Below are 21,847 nucleotides of genomic sequence, written 5' to 3'. Positions count from 1 at the left end.
TTGTCTTCTATGCAAATTTGAAGAACGTGATCACTGTGTGGATTACTGCAATACCGTCAGTCTTTTTTTTGGTTTTGTTGAAATTGTTTACACATTGCACCGCTTTTATTTTTCTATCAATACACAGTGATGTCTCAAAGGTTTCTACCTCATTTTGTATGGTTGTTGAGTTAGCAGAGACTTAATATGTTGAAATGACAAAAGTAGTTGAGACATAGAACAGTTTTTATTTAGCTTTATTTTGTTCAATCCTAAATGGGCTGTGACTTCAAGTGTACCTGCTTTGTAGATAAATTAAGATGAAGTCTAAGTTCATTGTGTTCTTCATGGTGTTCTTGAAATGGCACAATTTTTTTCCTCAGAACTTTCAACTAACTTGAAATATTTTTTCAAAAGGATTAGTTGTGATGTGTACATTTTGTTTGCATGTTCTCACCGTGACTGCGTGGGTTCCCTCAGGATACTCCGGCTTCCTCCCACTTCCAAAGACATGCACCTGGGGATAGGTTGATTGGCAACACTAAATTGGCCCTAGTGTGTGAATGTGAGTGTGAATGTTGTCTGACTATTTGTGTTGGCCCTGTGATGAGGTGGTAACTTATCCAGGGTGTACACCGCCTTCCGCCAGAATTCAGCTGAGATAGGCTCCAGCACCCCCCGCGACTCCAAAAGGGACAAGCGGTAGAAAATGGATGGATGGATGGATGGTGTACATTTTCAGAATGTGGTTGTTTTATTTTGGGCCAAAGTTAAACAAAGAAAACAATCTGGAGTTGTCGTAATTGTATTTTTAAATTATCGTGCAATGATTTTACCCGTCTGGCCGACGTGGGAATACCTTTTCCTCTATGCAGCCCCTGAACTAACTGACACCCCTAAATTGTAGTATTCAACCGTCTATGTGTTTATTACTATTACCTTAAAGCTTTTTTCATGGTCGCCTAAACTTTTGTGGCAAAAAAAAACAACCCGATATAATTTCTATGTCATCAAACCAATGCATTGATTTATTACATTTAATTGAGCTACCTGATTTTGTCTGCTTTACAGGAAATATACATTTATTGACGTTTATCTTTTCAAACACGTTCTAATCATCTAATCTTTTTGACACATTTAAATAAAGAACGCCAGGTGTTTCTCTTTTTTAGCACCGTGTGTGTCATATCTCTTTCCCATAATGGAAGTGAAAATAGGAGTGCAGTGTTATTTTAGGATCAGTATACAACTTTTTGGCAACAGTTTTAGCATACCGTATTTCCTTGAATTGCCGCTGGGTATATAGTATGCGCTTACCTTAAATTACTGCCGGGTCGAACTCGCTTCGCAAAATAATTAGCGCATGCTTAGTATTACCGCCGGGTCAAACTCGTGACGTCACGAGTGACACTTCCCCTGTCATCATTTTCAAAATGGAGGAGGCTGATTTCAATCCCGGTAATTTGAAATCGCATAAAGCGAAGAAGATTAAGAGCTATTCGGTAGGAATTAAGGTCCAAGCTATTGAATACCGGTGTGCTAAAAAGAACGGTAAGCGTCTATGTTTTATTACTATACAGTGGGGTAAAAAAGTATTTAGTCAGCTACCGATTTTGCAAGTTCTCCCACTTAAAATGATGACAGAGGTGTGTAATTTTCATCATAGGTACACTTCAACTGTGAGAGACGGAATGTGAAAAAAATAAATTCCAGGAATTCACATTGTAGGAATTTTAAAGAATGTATTTGTAAATTATGGTGGAAAATAAGTATTTGGTCACTTCAAACAATTAAGGAAAATCTCTGGCTCTCACAGACCTGTAACTTCTTCTTTAAGAAGCTTTTCTGTCCTCCAATCGTTACCTTTATTAATGGAACACTTCAACTGTGAGAGACGGAATGTGAAAAAAATAAATTCCAGGAATTCACATTGTAGGAATTTTAAAGAATGTATTTGTAAATTATGGTGGAAAATAAGTATTTGGTCACTTCAAACAATTAAGGAAAATCTCTGGCTCTCACAGACCTGTAACTTCTTCTTTAAGAAGCTTTTCTGTCCTCCAATCGTTACCTTTATTAATGGAACCTCTTTGAACTCGTTATCTGTATAAAATACACCTGTCCACAGCCTCAAACAGTCAGACTCCAAACTCTTCTACGGCCAAGACCAAAGAGCTGTCGAAGGACACCAAGAAAATAATTGGGACTGGGAAGAGTGAATCTACAATAGGCAAGAAGCTTGGTGTGAAAAATTAACTGTGGGAGCAATTATCAGAAAATGGAAGACATACAAGACCTCTAATAATCTCCCTTGATCTGGGGCTCCAGGCAAGATCTCATCCCGTGGGGTCAAAATGATCATGAGAACGGGGAGCAAAAATCCCAGAACCACATGGGGGGACCTGGTGAATGACCTGCAGAGAGCTGGGACCAAAGTAATAAAGGTTACCATCAGTAACACACTACGCCGACAGGGAATCAAATCCTGCAGTCACAGACGTGTCCCCCTGCTTAGGCCAGTGCATGTCTGAAGTTTGCCAGAGAGCACATGGATGATACAGCAGAGGATTGGGAGATTGTCCTGTGGTCAGATGAAACCAAAATAGAGCTTTTTGGTATAAACTCAACTCGTCATGTTTGGAGGAAGAAGAATACTGAGTTGCATACCAAGAATACCATACCTACTGTGAAACAGTAGGGTGGAAACATAATGCTTTGGGGCTGTTTTTCTGCTAAGGGGACAGGATGACTGATCCGTGTTAAGTAAAGAATGAATGGAGCCATGTATCGTGACATTTTGAGTCAAAACCTCCTTCCATCAGTGAGAACTTTGAAGATGAAACGTGGCTGGGTCTTCCAGCATGACAATGATCCCAAACACACCGCCCGGGCAACAAAGGAGTGGCTCCGTAAGAAGTATTTGAAAGTCCTGGAGTGGCCTAGCCAGTCTCCAGACCTCAACCCCATAGAAAATCTGTGGAGGGAGTTGAAAGTCTGTGTTGCTCAGCAACAGCCCCAAAACATCACTGCTCTCAGAAGATCTGCATAGATGAATGGGCCAAAATACCAGCTAATGTGTGTGCAAACCTGGTAAAGACCTATAGTAATCGTTTGACCTCTTTTATTGCCAACAAAGGTTATATTACAAAGTATGGAGTTGAATTTTTGTTATTGACCAAATACTTATTATTCACCATCATTTACAAATACATTCTTAAAAATTCCTACAATGTGAAATCCTGGATTTTTTTTTTTCACAATCTGTCTCTCACAGTTGAAGTGTACCTTTGATGAAAATTACAGACCTTTGTCATCATTTTAAGTGGGAGAACTTGCACAATCGGTGGCTGACTAAATACTTTTTTGCCCCACTGTACCTGTGGAGAGGTGGAGTCGACGGTCCGACAGACAGGCAGGAGGCGGTGAGGAGGCGGTGACGGCGAGGGAGCAGAGAGGAGGCGCGGAAGAGCGACCTGGACTGAGGTTTTATTGAAAAATAAACAAAGTCAAACTGCTCAATCCATGTCCTTCCTTGATGGTCCTGGGAACCCGCAAGACGACGGCTTGAGACAGTCACAATACCGTAGCTGCGTGTGTCAAATGACTCCCGCTTCCTGGTTTTACTGAAAAATAAACAAAGTCAAACTGCTCAAGCCATGTTCTTCCTTGATGGTCCTGGGAACCCGCAAGACAACGGCTTGAGACAGTCACAATACCGTAGCTGCGTGTGTCAAATATGAGTCATTAAATGACTCCCGCCTCCTGGTAGTAGAGAGAGCTAGTGATCCTTCTTGCGACTACTCAACTGCAGAAGAAGTGACAATGAGTGACGTGATGTGTGCTGGGACGAATATGACGCGGGGGTGCACTACGGACCTTTTAGGATGTAACACTCCTATGCTGGCTATGTAAACAACCGGGCTGAAATAAAGCATGTTCCAGCCCTAAATATCCTGTGTATTATTTATACAACAACACTTCCTGGTGGCAGCGGTGGGATAAAGAGATCACCCACGGAGCAGAACGGGAGGGGGAATTATTCGAGGAAAATTCTCTCGTCGCCCACACTTGAGGAGCCGAGCTAACTGATAGCAGCGGTCTGATAGCAGTTTTCTAAACTGGACTTTCAATCGAAGCAGGAGGTAATAAAGGAAGATCTCCATCGAGACAGAGAGACTTTCAAAACCGAAGAAAGATAAGGAAGACTTCTATAAACAAGTTATCGATGCTTTTGATCAGAAGTAGCTGGCATGGACTTAATTTATAAGTAAAGGTAAGACCATGATAACATTTTTTTTATTAAATATACTTTTCATGATGGTATCCTTACATCACACAAATTTTTACTGCATGCCTTTGCCAAGTGCCGGAGTGAGAAGAGGTTTTAATATAAATAGCGCATGCTTACTTTTACCGCATGCCTTTGGAAAGCGCAGGAGTGACAAGAGGTTTTAAATTAATTAGCGCCCCGGCGGCAGTTCAAGGATATACGGTATGGGATTGATGCTACAAGGCTAGTATTATTGTAATATGCTTCTATTCAAATTCTTCCCCACTGAAAGAGGGATTCAAAAGCAAATAATTCTAGTAATTGTCTTGTAAGTAATTACCTGTCCCACACTCCACTGTCCTTGTTGCATGCTGTGCATGTTCTGTCCTTCATTGGCTGCCATCACATTCTGTTGCGTGCCCACATAGCTGCCATTGGGGAGCGTCGCACCTGCCATCATGGCCCCTCCTCCCATTGAAGAATTGAAGCCCTGCTGTGGAACCTGAGTCTGGGCCATGTACACACCTAAAACACAAACAAACACATAATACAAGTCCAGTGAGTCAGGACAACAAGCCTGTTTTGGTCTATTTAGATGTCAAAGTGCACAATAACAGCAGCAAGAAGCTCTTCATTACAATTTTAATTTCTAATCCTCTAAATGATCCAGTGTATTAGCACAGCAGTATATTGAATATGCACATGTAAACGCTGCTGAAAGCACTGCCTGCTTCTCAAAATGTCCACGTTTTTCCCCACAAACACCCTACATGAACACTCACCAACACTACACACACCATCACACACACATATACAAAGTCAAAAGGTTTGTGAGTAGTCTACTTTAATTTTTTTGCTGCAGTGGCACTCCAGAAATGGCCCTGACTACATTTCCCCGCATTGACATTTTTTTTCCTTCTTTCCTGTGTGTCTAGGTTCCTTGTGTGTGTGTGTGTGTGTGTGTGTGTGTGCGTGCGTGCGTGCGTGCGTGCGTGCGTGCGTGCGTGCGTGCGTGTGTGTGTGTGTGTGTGTTTGTGTGCGTGTGTTTGTGGAACCACCATTACACTTCAACTGTATACATACAACTCTTATACTGTAGGAAAATGATTCATTTGGTCACAATCATCACAGTTTACCTGACACATGAAATGTGACGAATTTGGGGAGTAAAACTATCCAATTTAGCCGCCAGATAGGAGAAGAGTACCTTAAAATGTGTTGTGTGGGAATTTTAACTTTGACTACGGCGTCAACTGCTACGAAGAGTGGTGCTTTTCATCATTTTCAGCAGCTTGCATTGCAAAATGTATACCCCCTACCCACTCTTCCTCTCACGCCAGATGCACCCCGGAATGAGGCCATATGAATCCCTCCCCTGCTGGGCAGTTGCATTTCTAATCATTATTTTATATTACAGATGGCCAATTCATCATTTTTTTTTCATCATTTCTTTTTATTCCTTTCATAAAAATGCGTATTTACAAGCCACATACAATTGACACTTTCATTGGTTTTTTTCTTATACATTTCCATGATCAGAAAGGAGCAGATGGAAGAATAACATTCTTATATTTATCTGCCCCCTTTTTAACACAAATTATTTTAGATGACTATCACTGTTCCCTCTACCAACACCCAAACTCCAACATACTTTTAAATTTTCGTTTAAGCATTTTCACAATGACACGTTCAATCAAAATCAAAAATGTGTTTGATATACAGTAATTCCATTTGTCTCTTTTTGTAACTCCTTTTAAGTTCAAAAATATGCTTGCGACTTTTTAAGTCTTTCTTTAGAGAACTCCATGCTTTCACAACAGCAACAGACAAGCACATTTGTTTCAAATTTGTTCGCACTCTTGGATGTTTAAAATCATACGGCCGTCTGTGGTTCTCATCTTCAGACGTGAACTTTTGTACGTCCTTCGGAAGAACTTTATTTCTAGCTTTGAACATCACTAATAGAGTATGCAATTCTACAATGTCTTTTAGTTTTAATAATCCTGCCCTAATGAAGAGTGGATTTGTGTGGTCTCTGTATCCTACTTTAAAAATTAATACAAATTACTCTATTCTGTGAAAGAAATAAACGCATTATGTTGCTGTGATATGTATTTCCCCATTTTTCTGCACAATAATTGAAATAAGGTAGAAAAATGGAGCAATATAGATATAATAGAACAGAATAGAAAGTACTTTATTGATCCCTGGGGGAAATTCAGCACCACAGTTCGCTCACAAAAAACAATAATAATAATAAATAATATATGACATATATTATATATAATATATAATATATGAATAATATAAATGTATTCTATCTTTTATTAATGAATACCATAAATTTAGTCTTTTCCCATTTTAAAGATAATTTATTTAATTTATGTACATCAAACCACAATTTTAGTTTATAATAATAATATCGGCTAAGATTTTCAAGTCATCTCCTGAACAGTATACATTTGTAATGTCTGCGAATAATACTTAGTGTAAAATTTTAAAAACCTCACGAATATCATTTACCGTATTTTTCGGAGTATAAGTCGCTCCGGAGTGTAAGTCGCACCTGCCGAAAATGCATAATAAAGAAAGAAAAAAACACATATAAGTCGTAATGGAGTATAAGTCGCATTTTCGGGGAAAATTTAATTGATAAAACCCAACACCAAGAATAGACATTTGAAAGGCAATTGTGGAGAGGGGCGTGTTCCACGCGTCCCCTGCGGGCGGGATATGTGCAGGGGCTGGCCATGAAGCAGCCAACAGGTGAGTGGATACCTCAGCTGGAACGAGTTATCTAATCACCTGTTCCCTTTATTAGCAGCGCTGGAGACCATGAAGGGAGGGAGACATGAGGACGCAGGAGGACGCAGGACAGAGGCACAGAGACGAACAAGAGACAGCTGAAAAGCTGGACAGACGGACAATTGTGAAAAGTAAAAGATGTACTAAAGACTGTGTCAAACCTGAGAAGCTGAACAGACGGACAATTGTGTAAAGTAAAAGATGTATTAAATACTGTGTCAAACCTGTATCCTGAGCTGTGTGATACTGTGGTCAGAAGAAGCCGGGCGAGACGCAGGAAACATCCACAGCAATTTAAAATAAATAAAGAATAGTGAACAACAGGATGAATAAGTGTACGTTATATGATGCATAAATAACCAACTGAGAAGGTGCCTGGTATGTTGACGTAACATATTATGGTAAGAGTCATTCAAATAACTATAACATATAGAACATGCTATACGTTTACCAAACAATTTGTCACTCCTAATCGCTAAATCCCATGAAATCTTATACGTCTAGTCTCTTACGTGAATGAGCTAAAAAGTATTATTTGATATTTTACGGTAATGTGTTAATAATTTCACACATAATTTGCTCCTGAGTATAAGTCGCACCCCTGGCCAAACTATGAGAAAATACTGTGACTTGTAGTCCGAAAAATACGGTATATATAAAATAAAATGTTTGGGTTCTAAAATCGAAACTTGTGGAATCAAAAAAGAAAAAAAAGAAAAGATGAATAACATTTTCTGTAGTCCTTTGTTGTGCTTGATTTAAAAGGGGTGATACAGAGAGAAATTGGACCAAAAAAACCTAACAGTTATAAAGAAAATCGCAACCACAATAATTAACTTCTAGCGCTTACCATAAGAGGAGGAGGATGCGCAATGAACAAAACAACACGTTAAGTGTGACCAAACAAACACCACCAGGAATAACAGCAGCAGTGACATTGAAAGCGAAAAATGCAGTGACAAAGTGCAGGGAACATCCCGACGCCACAATGTAGAGAGCCACACCGTCAGCGCATCCCACGGCCTACAACCTACAGAGACACAAGAGAACCAGGCACTCAACTCACTAAAGAGCTGGCAGTGGAGCAGAGCAGCAACGCCCACCACTGATGAGCCCTCAGAGGGAGGGAGCACGTCAAACCTGCCAAAGGCTGCCTCACAGACCCAATATGTACGCAGACCGCCTGCAGGTAGCCCACCAAAAAGGCCAAGACCCCATCAAAGCACGGTCAAGCTACTTCTTGACAGACACAATCTGATTAAAGTCCAAAGAGTCAAAAATATGTTGAGGATGGTTTACTCTTAGTGGTCTGTGCTCTACCAAATGCAATTTTAGTTCAAACATTTTTTGTTTCACACATAATTAAGACAATATCAACGTACTTCTGTGTCCACAGTGTTCATATTTGGATCTACAAAAACCCAAAACCAGGGAAGTTGGCATGTTGTGTAAATGGTAAATAAAAACAGAATACAATGATTTGCAAATCTTTTTCAATCTATATTTGATTGAATAGACTGCAAAGACAGGATACTTATAACTTTGTTATTTTTTTGCAAGTAATAGCTCATTTCTGAATTTGATGCCTGCAACATGTTTCAAAAAAGCTGGCAGAAGTGGCAAAAATGACTGAGAAAGTTGAGGAATGCTCATCAAACACTAATGTGGAACATCACACAGGTGAACAGGCTAATTGGGAACAGGTGGGTGCAATGATTGGGTATAAAAGCAGCTTCCATGAAATGTTCAGTCATTCACAAATAAGGATGGGGAGAGGGTCACCACTTTGTGAAAAAAAGTGTGAGCAAATTGTCTAACAGTTTAAGAACAACATTTCTCTAGGAGCTATTGGCAACGAATTTAGGGATTTCACCACTTATGATCCGTAGTATAATCAAAAGATTCAGAAATCACTGCACGTAAGCGATATTACAGAACTTTGATCCCTCAGGCGGTAATGTATCAACAAGCGACATCAGTGTGTAAAGGATACCACCACATGGGCTCAGGAACACTTCAGAAAACCACTGTCGGTAACTACAGTTGGTCGCTACATCTGTAATTTCAAGTTAAATTTATTCTATGCGAAGCCAAAGCCATTTATCAACAACACCCAGAAACGCCGCCGGCTTCGCTGGGCCCGAACTCATCTAAGATTGACTGATGCAAAGTGGGACAGTGTTCTGTGGTCTGACGAGTCCACATTTCGAATTTTTTTGGAAACTGTGGATGTCGTGTCCCCCGGACCAAAGAGAAAAAGAACCATCCAGATTGTTATAGGCACAAAACTCAAAAGCCAGCATCTGTGATGGTATAGGGGTACATTAGTGCCCAAGGCATGGGTAACTTACACATCTGTGAAGGCAATATTAATGCTGAAAGATGTTGTTAAAAGGAAAGGCCATGTAACACAGTGGTATAAATTCCCCTGAAAGGTACATACCAGAGGTGGGACCAAGTCATTGTTTTGCAAGTCACAAGTAAGTCTCAAGTCTTTGACCTCAAGTCTCGAGTCAAGTCCCGAGTCAATACAGGCAAGTCCGAGTCAAGTCCAAAGTCAATACTGGAAAGTCTCAAGTCAAGTCCCAAGTCCTGCATTTTGGGTTTCGAGTCATTTCAAGTCTTTTTAACCACATACTAATATATGTACACAGATTGTGTATGCTTTTAAAACGCTGTATGTAATTATTATTAAAAAAAACCAGTAATGACATTGCACTTCATAATAGCACTATTAACCAGACATTTAACTCAACAGTATAAACACATTTGAAAAAACAAGTGCAACTGTACTTACTTGCACAAAAGTGTTAACATTGTATTTCCATGGAATATTGCATTGTAACTAGTTCCACAGCAGTTTATATCATGTTGTTACCTTATCTCATTGATCTCATCTCATTCTGTATGTGTTTATGTGTGCATACACATGAAAAACAACAAATACATGAACATAACAATGAACAGTGCTGTACTTGTTAGATGTCAGGGCTCTATGGAATATGTACACATATTCTTAATATAGTATACATTTTAACCGACCTTTATTTGACTATGTTTGTCTTTTTGTAGGTGGCTAAAATATGCGGTGCTGCTGACCGCCATCTAACGTTACGTTACTGTGTGTGATACATTCACTAACATAACGTTATGTGTAGGTACCTCATGCAACCCTGCTTAAAAAAAATATCACTTGACAAAAAGTATGAATAAGGTAGAAAACTGCAGTGGACGCAACAGATTTCCGTATTTGCAATGACGTTATAACCATAGACATCTTATAAGTAGACGCAGAATTGACTGCTGTGACGCAAGCAATTTGGCCGCCATCTTGAAGTGGTGATGAGGAGCCGGCAAGAGGCCTAAACTGACAGTTGACAGGTAGAAAAAAAAGATGCTGGGCTGGTATTCAGCGTTTTCCTGCTCAATTGAGCGGACTGTTGAAAATAGGAATTGGAGGATTACTTTTCACAAGTAAGATTTAACATTAACATACTATTGGTTGTATTTTGTGAAAAGAATATTACCACAGAGTTAAGCAGGAGCAAAGAAATACAATATTTGTATGTGAAAATCACAAAGAAATCTTCTGGGTGAGGATAACCCCCCTACAGGTATTTGGTTTACAAACTTTCAGGCCCACCTAAAACAAAATTCACCAGCCACCATTGATTATGATGCATTTTCATTTCATTGTAACCACAGATAAGTCTTCAAGTACCAATATTCAAATACTAACTTTGTTGAGTAAGACAGAATTTTGTTTTATTCTGAATCCAGTGAAACAGATTGGTGGTTTTAGCTGAAATAAAGACTTTCAGGTGTTTATATATGTTCAATCACTGTAAACATGATCATTTAAAGGAAGAATGTAATAGAAAATATCAATACAAAGTGTCAAGACAGAATAAACTCTCTGCTGTTGCAGCAACAGAGATAAAGTCTTTATCAGTGGTTCTGAACCTTTTTTCAGTGATGTACCCCCTGTGAACATGTTTTTAATTCAAGTACCCCCTAATCAGAGCAAAGCATTTTTGGTTGAAAAAAAGAGATAAAGAAGTAAAATACAGCACTATGTCATCAGTTTCTGATTTATTAAACCGTATAACAGTGCAAAATATTGCACAATTGTAGTGGTCTTTCTTGAACTATTTGAAAAAAAAAAGATGTAAATATAACTAAAAACTTGTTGAAAAATAAACAAGTGATTCAATTATAAATAAAGATTTCTCCACATAGAAGTAATCATCAACTTAAAGTGCCCTCTTTGGGGATTGTAATAGAGATCCATCTGGATTCATCAACTTCATTCTAAACATTTCTTCACAAAAAATAAATCTTTAGCATCAATATTAATGGAACATGTCCACAAAAAACATTGTTGCATTTCTTTTCACAGTTTATGAATTTACATTGATATATTGTTGGAGTATTTTTCAATAAATATATTTATAAAGGATTTTGAATTGTTGCTAGGGCTTCACGGTGGCAGAGGGGTTAGTGCGTCTGCCTCATAATACGAAGTTCCTGCAGTCCTGGGTTCAAATCCAGGCTCGGGATCTTTCTGTGTGGAGTTTGCATGTTCTCCCCGTGAATGCGTGGGTTCCCTCCGGGTACTCCGGCTTCCTCCCATTTCCAAAGACATGAACCTGGAGATAGGTTGATTGGTAACACTAAATTGGCCCTAGTGTGTGAATGTGAGTGTGAATGTTGTCTGTCTATCTGTGTTGGCCCTGCGATGAGGTGGCGACTTGTCCAGGGTGTACCCTGCCTTCCGCCCGATTGTAGCTGAGATAGGCGCCAGCGACCCCGAAAGGGAACAAGCGCTAGAAAATGGATGGATGGATGGATGGAATTGTTGCTATTTTTAGAATATTTAAAAAAATATAATGTACCCCTTCGGATACCTTCAAGTACCCCCATTTGAGAACCTCTGGTCTATAGGTCCGTAAAATATATAGATATCTAATGTATTCATACATTGTTTATGTAGGATATACGAATGTATATACAACCTAATCATATTGTTTCTTCAACTTCAAAATAGCTGACTGTTTTTTCCCCTTCTCTGGGATTATATTCCCAGTTTTGATCTCAGACGTCTGATCATTTATAGCATATAAGAATATTCTATTTCTGTTAAGCAAATTATGAACAAGCCAAGACATGTGTCCTTTATCATAGTTACACAAATGACAAAAAAGCGCATGAATGGAAGTGGTATTCAGTGAGGTAATATGAATTAAATGCGCTGACAGTTCATTGTTCCTACCAAATGAATTGCACTGAGTGATCGGATCACCACTCCAAGATGGCGGCCCCGCATCTCGTTTGCGGTAATAGGCAGTAGCGCTCGATGCTGCGTACCTTTATAAGATGTCTATGGTTCTAATGTTAGCAGTGAGTTTACAGCCTCACTGATTTAACTACACAGCAAATAAAAGTCACGTTACTCAGCCAATAAACGTTAGCTTACATTCATAACGTACCCTTCTTTGTGCAACTTCAAATGTCGAACGAAGTTGTAAATTGATGTCTCCGTCTGTAAACTTCCAACCGCATGTTTTGCATACGGCAATTCCTGTTTTGTTGACCAAGTCGTAGTTTTAATACCCGAACGAAACCCTTTATGGCATAATTTTCTTCACTTATTCTTTTGTTGTTTGAAAGCTCTTCTCCGTTGGTTTTCCTGCAATTTGAATGGGTGAATGCTGCGTGACGAAAACAACGTGGATGTAATTTGATTGGCTGTTGTACTGACAGGTAGCGCACAGGCTATCATCGCACACACGCTGACACACTTCCGTACACAATGGAAGATACGGAGCGCTCCTGAATAACTTTTTAATCGTTGGGTTTTGGGGAAAGTAGCAAGTCTTGTCAAGTCAAAAGGCTCAAGTCTAAGTCAAGTCACAAGTCATTGAGGTTGAAGTCTAAGTCGAGTTGCAAGTCTTTTTACATTTTGTCAAGTCGAGTCTAAAGTCATCAAATTCATGACTCGAGTCTGACTCGAGTCCAAGTCATGTGACTCGAGTCCACACCTCTGGTACATACAACATATGTTGCCATCCAAGTAACGTTATCATGGACGCCCCTACTTATTTCAGCAAGACAATGCCAAGCTACGTGTTACAACAACGTGGCTTCATACTGTAAGGGTGCGGCTACTAGACTGGCCAGCTTGTAGTTCAGACCTGTCTCCCATTGAAAATAGGTAACGCAATATGAAGCCTAAAATACCACAACAAAGACCCCGGACTGTTAAACAACTTAAGCTGTACATCAAGCAAGAATGGGAAAGAATTCCAACTGACAAGCTTTGAAAATAAGTTCCCAAAGATTAACAGAGTGTTGTTGAAAGTAAAGGCCATGTAACACAGCGGTAAAAATGCTCCCGTGCCAACTTTTTTGCAATGTGTTGCTGCTGTTAAATTCTAAGTTACTGATTATTTCCAAAAAAAATCAATTTCTCAGCTGGAGCATTAAACAGCTTGTCTTTGCAGTTTATTCAATTGAATATAAGTTCAAAAGGATTTGCAAATCATTGTATTTGTTTTTTTTTTACGAATACACAACATGCCAAGTTCACTGGTTTTGTGTTTTGTAGATATCCACAATAAAGTGATGAATATGTTTTAAGGAAAATATATGTGTGTAAATATGTTGTATTGGACTGGAACCCTAAGTTTTTCCTCCATCCAAACAATTCAGCATAGCAAGGCTCTGAACTACTAGAGCAGTGGTCCTCAAAAGGGGGCACGCGTACCCCTTGGGGTACTTGAAGGTATGCCAAGGGGTAGGTGAGATTTTTTTTAAATATTCTAAAAATAGCAACAATTCAAAAATCCTTTATAAATATATTTATTGAATAATACTTCAACAAAAAATGAATGAAAGTTCATAAACTGTGAAAAGTAATGCAACAATGCAATATTCAGTGTTGATAGCTAAATTTTTTGTGGACATGTTCCATAAATATTGATGTTAAATACTAAATTTTTTGTGAAGAAATGTTTAGAATGAAGTTGATGAATCCAGATGGATCTCTATTACAATCCCCAAAGAGGGCACTTTAAGTTGATGATTATTTCTATGTGTAGAAATCTTTATTTACAATTGAATCACTTGTTTATTTTTCAACAAGTTTTTAGTTATGTTTATATCTTTCTTTCCAAATAGTTTAAGAAAGACCACTACAAATGAGCAACATTTTGCACTGCTATACAATTTAATAAATCAGAAACTGATGACATAGTGCTGTACTTTACTTATTTATCTCTTTTTTTCAACCAAAAATGCTTTGCTGTGATTAGGGGGTACTTAAATTAAAAAAATGTTCACAGGGGGTACATCACTGAAAAAAGGTTGAGAACCTCTGTGTTATAAGAGTAGCGTGTGTGGCCCTTTAATATGTGACAGCATGTGACGTCATAGTGGGCAAGCGGACCTGGTGAGGGAGCGTAGCGTGAGAGCGGGGAGTGCCTAGTGTTTTGTTGGATTGGCTGTGTGCAAGACCTCAATAAAGCCATGATTTGCAATTAATTGCCGGACTCTTCATTTACCCTGGAGTCCGGAACTGTGGAGACCCACTGCCGGGTAGAGTGAAGGGTTGTGCGCGCAAGGGAGACACACTGGGAGCCGGAAGCAGGAAAGGTGCAACACATGTTTGACGTGTTGTCAGAAGCAACTGCTGAACAATCTTGGCAAACCACTGTCCTCCATTGTTGTATCACGCAGCCAAAGTGTTCCCAAACGGGAGATCTTAACGAGGCAGGAAGGTCTTCCAGCTCTGGCTTTTACATGTTGTCCTAGCCTGCTAGCATGTCTACTCGTTCGGTACACCTCCGAACCGAACCGAAACCCCCCTACCGAAACGTTTCAATACAAATACACGTACCGTTACACCCCTAATATATATATATATATATATATATATAACCTATTTTTATAGTTTGCCTCTTTGTTATGTTTAGTTCCTGTTATACAGTATATGTCTTGAGCTCTTATTTTGAAGTGAGATAGAACGGAAATGATGTCATCTTGGAGTGGAGAGGTTTTTGAAAGGAACAAAAATAAAGTGGTCCTCGTGTGAAACTGGAGCCTCCGTGTTTGTTATTTTGTAGTGTGATACAGTTTAGGCGACTTATATAAACCCTCGGTTACATTGGTGGCAGCGGTGGGATGTAGGTCCCGCGAAAGAAAGACATCTAATTACAGTAAAGTCCGGAGAGTCAGCTAGCTTCATCTCAGTTAGCCGCAGCTAGCAACGGTGAAGCTTCGTCTAGTCAGAAAGCACACAGACTTCTTTCATCTGGCAGCGATCTTCTAATGTATGTGGAATATGTGGAATAAAAGCGAGGACCCACTGGACTATAGCTACAGAGAGCAACGTGGAGAAAGATCTTTCGCCAGCAATGTAAAGATTGAACTCCCACAACCATTTTCTGGTGAGAAAAAACAAAGTTTCCCCTGCTGGGCCAGACAATATGAAGTAGCAGTGAAGGCGTTGGTTGGAGGTACGGGCAGTAACTTTGACTATGAACTGGTGAGGATTTTACCCACGCGGCTGACAAAGGCTGCTTTTCTTCTATGGAATAGCTTGCCAACTGCCCTTCAGGCGGATTAAGATCAGGTGAAAGAAAAATTGCAAGAGGCTTTCGGAAAAAAACGTTTTCTAGACTGTTTCAGAGCAAACATCTCTGCCCACCTCCGTGCTCCCCGAGAGAGTCTGGAAGTATATGCAGCAGACATAAGCAAACTCTTTCAAGAGGCATTCCCAGGCTACGGGGATATAGTTCAGAAAGAGGAGAAATTTCGCAGATTTCTGGCTGGACTCGACCCGGCTCTGAGAGCTAAATGTCATGAGCAGGGAGCGACTGAGTTGGAGGAGGCCCTGACCATCGCTGGCCGGTGTGAGATGGCAAGGGAGGCGTTAAGGATGGACTATGTCAGCACACAGGTGCACCAGCCTCCCACAGGAAGCGGTACAGCGGCCATGGTGCACTCCATATCCGATGATGGTGGTGGTTTGTATAGGACTATAGACAGACTTACTGCAGATGTGCGGGAAATGAGGATGGAAATGAAACGAATGGCAGAGGAAAACACCCGGCTGCGATTCAGCTACTGGAAAGATGAACAGGGAGCACCTCATCCAGTACGTGGAAGTCGGTGTCAGTGTACTTGTGGGGAGCAAGGCTGTCCGTCCCGCACATGGGGTCAACAGAGAGGGCGTTCTCCTGACCGTGGATATGAGCAAAGAGGGCGTTCACCTGACCGCGGCTGGCGCGAGCGGCGCGCAGAAGGAGGGCCAAGAGAGAAACAGGACTATTGGGGCCCCTACAACAACCGAGCTAATTCCCCAAGTTGGCGGGATCCAAAACCTGCTAGGAACCCCTCTAATGAGGAAACACAGAGACGGCGAGGTGTGCATTTTCTCTCCCCCAGGAGGGAAGATGCCACGAACCAGTCGGTAAAAGAGATGTAGCTGATGTTGCAGCCCAAATATCAGCTACAGAACCTATGGGCTCTATGGAGGGAGAGATGTTTATCCCCTCCATGAGTAATGCAATGACACCGGACAAGACAGAACAGCGAACCTCATATGTGAGGGGAAGCATTGAAGGGACTGAAATTAACATATTGATCGATTCAGGAGCAACAAAGTCGTTTATCAGTGACAACTTTCGCATGTCTGTTCCAGCCCTGCACAAGCGACCCTTAACGGCGGATTTTATTGCTGCACGGGCGGTGAATGGACAGTTGCTCAACACACTGGGCACTATAACAGTTACCGTGCGTCTGGAGAAGACCTACCGGCAGCAGGTTTTCCATGTTATTTGGGGGTCCACACAAACAGCCATACTGGGCTTGGACTTTCTTGTCTCAAATCACGCCCTCCTGGATTATGCCCGTGGCCAACTACACCTATGGGACACTGTACTTCCACTCCTGAGTGGCAAAGACCTGATTCCGGAGTGTTGCAATGTTTCCATCGCCACTGTAGTGACACTGCCCCCCCTCATCGAGATGCTGGTGCCTGTGAGTGTGTTCCCACCTGGGCCCGTTGATCAGCTTCCTGACTTTGTGGGTTATTTATCACCCAACCTTAAAGGCAAAAGTGAGTGTGTCATAGCTCACACGTTGACATCTGTAAAGGATGGAGTTACCACTGCCCGTGTGTTGAACCCTACAAATCAGGACATTATACTGAGAAAAGGCGTGCACCTGGGGGAGTTTTTCTCCATGGATGAGGCAGAAATTGTGACACTTCCTCAGGGTCCAACCGAGACCGTCTCGGCCATTTCATCCAGTGATGTGCCTGTTGTGTCACTGGAGGAGTCTTCTGCCAGTCAGCAACAGAAAGAACAACTGGCTGCACTGCTAGCCGAGCATCAGGGGATATTCAACCCGTCAAAAGAGGGGACTGGCAGATGCACACTTATCCAACATCACATCAAGACCGGTGATCATCCTCCTTTGCGGCAGCGCGCCTACCGGACTTCACCCGAAAAGAGAGAGGAAATAGACAGGCAGGTGACTGCCCTGTTGGCGGACGGAGTGATTGAGGAAAGCTGCAGCCCATGGGCCTCGCCCGTGGTCCTTGTAAAGAAGAAGAATGGTGAGTGGAGATTCTGCATTGATTATCGTCGTCTGAACAGTATAACCGTGAAAGATTCTCATCCGCTCCCCAGGGTGGATGAGACCCTGGATGCGCTGGCGGGCTCACTGTGGTTTAGCACATTGGACTTCACTAACGGAGTGATTGAGGAAAGCTGCAGCCCATGGGCCTCGCCCGTGGTCCTTGTAAAGAAAAAGAATGGTGAGTGGAGATTCTGCATTGATTATCGTCGTCTGAACAGTATAACCGTGAAAGATTCTCATCCGCTCCCCAGGGTGGATGAGACCCTGGATGCGCTGGCGGGCTCACTGTGGTTTAGCACATTGGACTTGCAGGTCGAGGTCGCTGAGGGAGACAGGGAGAAAACTGCCTTCACCACGGGCCGAGGCCTCTACCAGTGGCGGTCTATGCCGATGGGCCTTACTAACTCACCTGCAACATTTCAGCGCATAATGGAGCTGGTACTCATAGGGCTCCCATGGCAAGTGTGTATGGTGTACCTTGACGACGTTTTAACATACAGCCCCACCTTTGAGGCCCATCTAACCAGTTTGCGTGAAATTTTCTCCAGGATCCATGCAGCTGGCCTCAGGCTGAAACATAAGAAAAGTCATCTGGCTCGAGATCATGTAGTGTTCCTGGGACATGTTGTTTCTCGCCACGGCTTACAGCCCGACCCTCGAAACACGGACAAAGTCAGAACCTGGCCGACCCCACAGAACCCAACTGAAGTGAGAGCCTTTGTGGGGCTTTGCTCTTACTACAGACGCTTTGTTAAAAACGTTGCCCAGTGTGCAGCCCCTCTACACCGCCTCACCTGCAAAGACACACCTTTTAAATGGACAAGTGAGTGTGACACAGCCTTTGAGTACCTGAAGGGGGTGCTTTCATCTGCTCCAATTGTCATCATGCCTGACTTTAACACTCCTTTTAAGGTGTACACAGAGGCCTCCTTGGAAGCAGTGGGGGCGGTGTTGGCTCAGGACAAGGACGGACAGGAGCGAGTGGTGTGATACGCTAGCCAAGCACTCAGTTCCCCAGAAAAGCGCTGGTCTACATTCGACAGAGAGCTGTGGGCCGTAGTGTGGGCTACACGACAATTCAGACACTACATAGGATCATCTGCCTTTACCATCATAACTGATCACAAGCCGCTGTTGGGCCTGCGTGGCATGTCCATTGACATGGATCCCACGGGACGCAGAGCAAGATGGATACTGGAACTGGACCCTTACAACTGGAGTATGCAGCACAAAGACGGCAAACGGCGTACTAATGCTGATGCACTCTCACGGCGTCCTCAAAACCCTGAGCCTAGTGTGGTAAACACAGGTGAGAACACCACACACGTGAATGTCATAGGCTCAGATATAGAGCCCAGCGTTCCCCAACCAGTCACTCAACTGCTACAAACCCCCACACGAAAACCCCCGACCTTTGACTTACGTACTGGGGCGCAGCATGTGGAGAACAACAGTGGGGCGCAGGACTTGTCGTTCAAACATGCACTTTCACATGATGGAACGGAACTGAGGGGGCTACAACGGGCCGACCCAGATATTAATCAGGTGTTGGACTGGATGGAGAGATGTGGCTCTCGGCCATCTAAGGGGCAGATGAGAGGTAGTTCCTGGTGCCTTCGAAAATTATGGACTGAATATCCCCGCCTCTCTGTTGTTAATGGACTACTCTGCAGGACGGTGAACTCTCCCCTCACCGGAGATGCTCTGTGTCAGGTTGTCATGCCCTCCTTGCTTATCTCTGATGTGCTGCAGCATCTACATGGGGGCTCTGCATCGGCACATTTCTCAGTGGAACGAGTGTGGGAACGTGCAAGGGAAACTTGCTACTGGCCGTTCATGTTTAAAGACATTCAGCGGTGGTGTGAACAGTGCATCCCATGTCAAACACGCAAGGCAACGGTGCCTAAGCATTGGGCACTGATGGGGAGCGTTCATGCAACTCGGCCACTTCAGAGAGTAGCAACGGACATTCTTGAACTGCCAGTGACTTCTAAGGGAAATAGATATGTGTTAGTAGTGGAAGATTACTCTACCAAGTTTGTGAATCTCTATGCTCTCTCTGACCAGACAGCACGAATAGTAGCACAGTGTTTGTTTGATGACTATGTGATGGTGCATGGTGTCCCTGAAACGATTCATAGTGATCAAGGGCGGCAGTTTGAAGCCGAGATTGTTCAAAGACTGTGTCAGCTCCTGGGAATTAGGAAGACACGCACTGCACCTTATAATCCCAAATCGGACGGAATGGTTGAACGCTTTAACCGCACTCTGGTCGACCAACTGGCCAAATCGCTGCTCGCCTGCGGTGGTGAGTAGGATGATTATCTGAAACAGGTGGCTTTCGCCTATAACACATCTGTGCATGCCTGCACCAACTACAGTCCGTACTATCTACTTCACGGACGGGAGGCTCGTGTTCCAGTGGATGTGTTGGTGCCGTCTCATTTGGTGCGTTCGGACTTGCCTCTTTCTCATGCTGACTTTGTGGCCTCTTTCGCAGAGAGGCTGGAGACTGCTATCGCTGGTGCCCGGCACGGTGGCGCCAAAGCTCACGAGAAGCAAAAACTGTACTATGATGGAACCGTGCGTCACCGGCCGTATGCAGTAGGAGATCTGGTATGGCTAAGTAATCCGACAGAGGACAGGATGAAACTTGCTCCCCACTGGAAGGGGCCCTATAGGGTCCTGTCTGTGTTGGACTCTCAGGGAAAACCTGGACTTACCTATCATATTGGCAACCCTTTGGGGTTTGATGGACGGGGGCAGGTTGTCCATTATGATAGACTAAAACCATACACGCTACCGATGGTTGCTGGTTTTTCAAGTGGGCCGCCTGCTTCTCCTAGTCAGGCTCCCTCGTTGCTGGACAAGGGGTCACAAGAGAGGGGTGCTGCGGCTGACGAGCTGTTGCTCTCTGGTGACACAGGGACTGTTCAGATTACAGGCACCAGAGAGCCACTACAAACTGTTTCTCGTTCGGGGAGGAATGTTAGACAACCAGGTCGTTTCAAGGACTTTGTCACTTTTGGTTAGCGGTTTAGAACGGGAAGGAACATTAAACAGCACGAACAGGGGAATATTACAGTTGGACTTTCAGTTGGAGATTGTCAAGGTCACTTAACATGTTTCTTACTGTGATGGCACATGTTTCATCTGTGTACAGTATGTCTGGATGCTATGGTGTATCAGGATTTTCTGGTGTACGTGGAAATAGTGGGGCATGCGTGATTGGGACTGTGCAATGGTGTGAGGGAAACATGCATATAACATTTTTTGTTGTGGTTGTGTGTGCTATGTATATTTGGGGGGACAGGTTAATATGTTTTTTTTTATGGTTGTGCCTCTTTGTGTTGTTTTTTTTGGCACATATCCTGTTATTGTGTTGAAACGAGGACGTTTCTTTTTGTAGGAGGGGAGGTATGTAACCTATTTTTATAGTTTGCCTCTTTGTTATGTTTGGTTCCTGTTATACAGTAAATGCCTTGAGCTCTTATTTTGAAGGGAGATAGAATGGAAATGATGTCATCTTGGAGTGGAGCGGAGGTTTTTGAAAGGAACAAAAATAAAGTGGTCCTCGTGTGAAACTGGAGCCTCCGTGTTTGTTATTTTGTAGTGTGATACAGTTTAGGCGACTTATATAAAACCTTGGTTACATATATATATATATATATATACACACACATTATGTACGCAGACATACAATTACATACATATATATACAAACCCTGTTTCCATATGAGTTGGTAATTGTGTTAGATGTAAATATAAACGGAATACTATGATTTGCAAATCCTTTTCAACCCATATTGAATTGAATGCACTACAAAGACAAGATATTTGATGTTCAAACTCATAAACTTTATTTTTTTTTTGCAAATAATAATTAACTTACAATTTCATGGGAAAGGGCATGTTCACCACTGTGTTACATCACTTTTTCTTTTAACAACAGTCAAAAAACGTTTGGGAACTGAAGATAATTGTTGAAGCTTTGAAAGAGGAATTCTTTCCTATTCTTGTTTTATGTAGAGCTTCAGTCGTTCAACAGTCTGGGGTCACCGCTGTCGTATTGTACACTTAGTAATGCACCACACATTTTTGATGGGAAACAGGTCTGGACTGCAGACGGGCCAGGAAAGTACCCGCACT

At 42.2% G+C, this 21,847-nt stretch overlaps 1 protein-coding gene across 2 annotated transcripts in view; it reads right to left on the bottom strand.

Moving 5' to 3' along the window:
- The window catches only part of smap1 (small ArfGAP 1), a 281,586-nt gene that overhangs the window by 9,232 nt on the left and 250,507 nt on the right, over positions 1-21,847 (bottom strand). For both annotated transcript variants that reach the window (XM_061910969.1, XM_061910968.1), the window contains one exon: positions 4,590-4,774. In XM_061910969.1, the coding sequence (XP_061766953.1) occupies positions 4,590-4,774 (185 nt within the window). The remainder of the gene's footprint in view (positions 1-4,589; positions 4,775-21,847) is intronic.

Source organism: Nerophis ophidion, linkage group LG09, assembly GCF_033978795.1.
Source record: "Nerophis ophidion isolate RoL-2023_Sa linkage group LG09, RoL_Noph_v1.0, whole genome shotgun sequence".
Lineage (NCBI taxonomy): Eukaryota > Metazoa > Chordata > Actinopteri > Syngnathiformes > Syngnathidae > Nerophis > Nerophis ophidion.
Note: the sequence above shows the minus strand (reverse complement) of the source record. Positions and strands in the feature narration are given on the sequence as shown.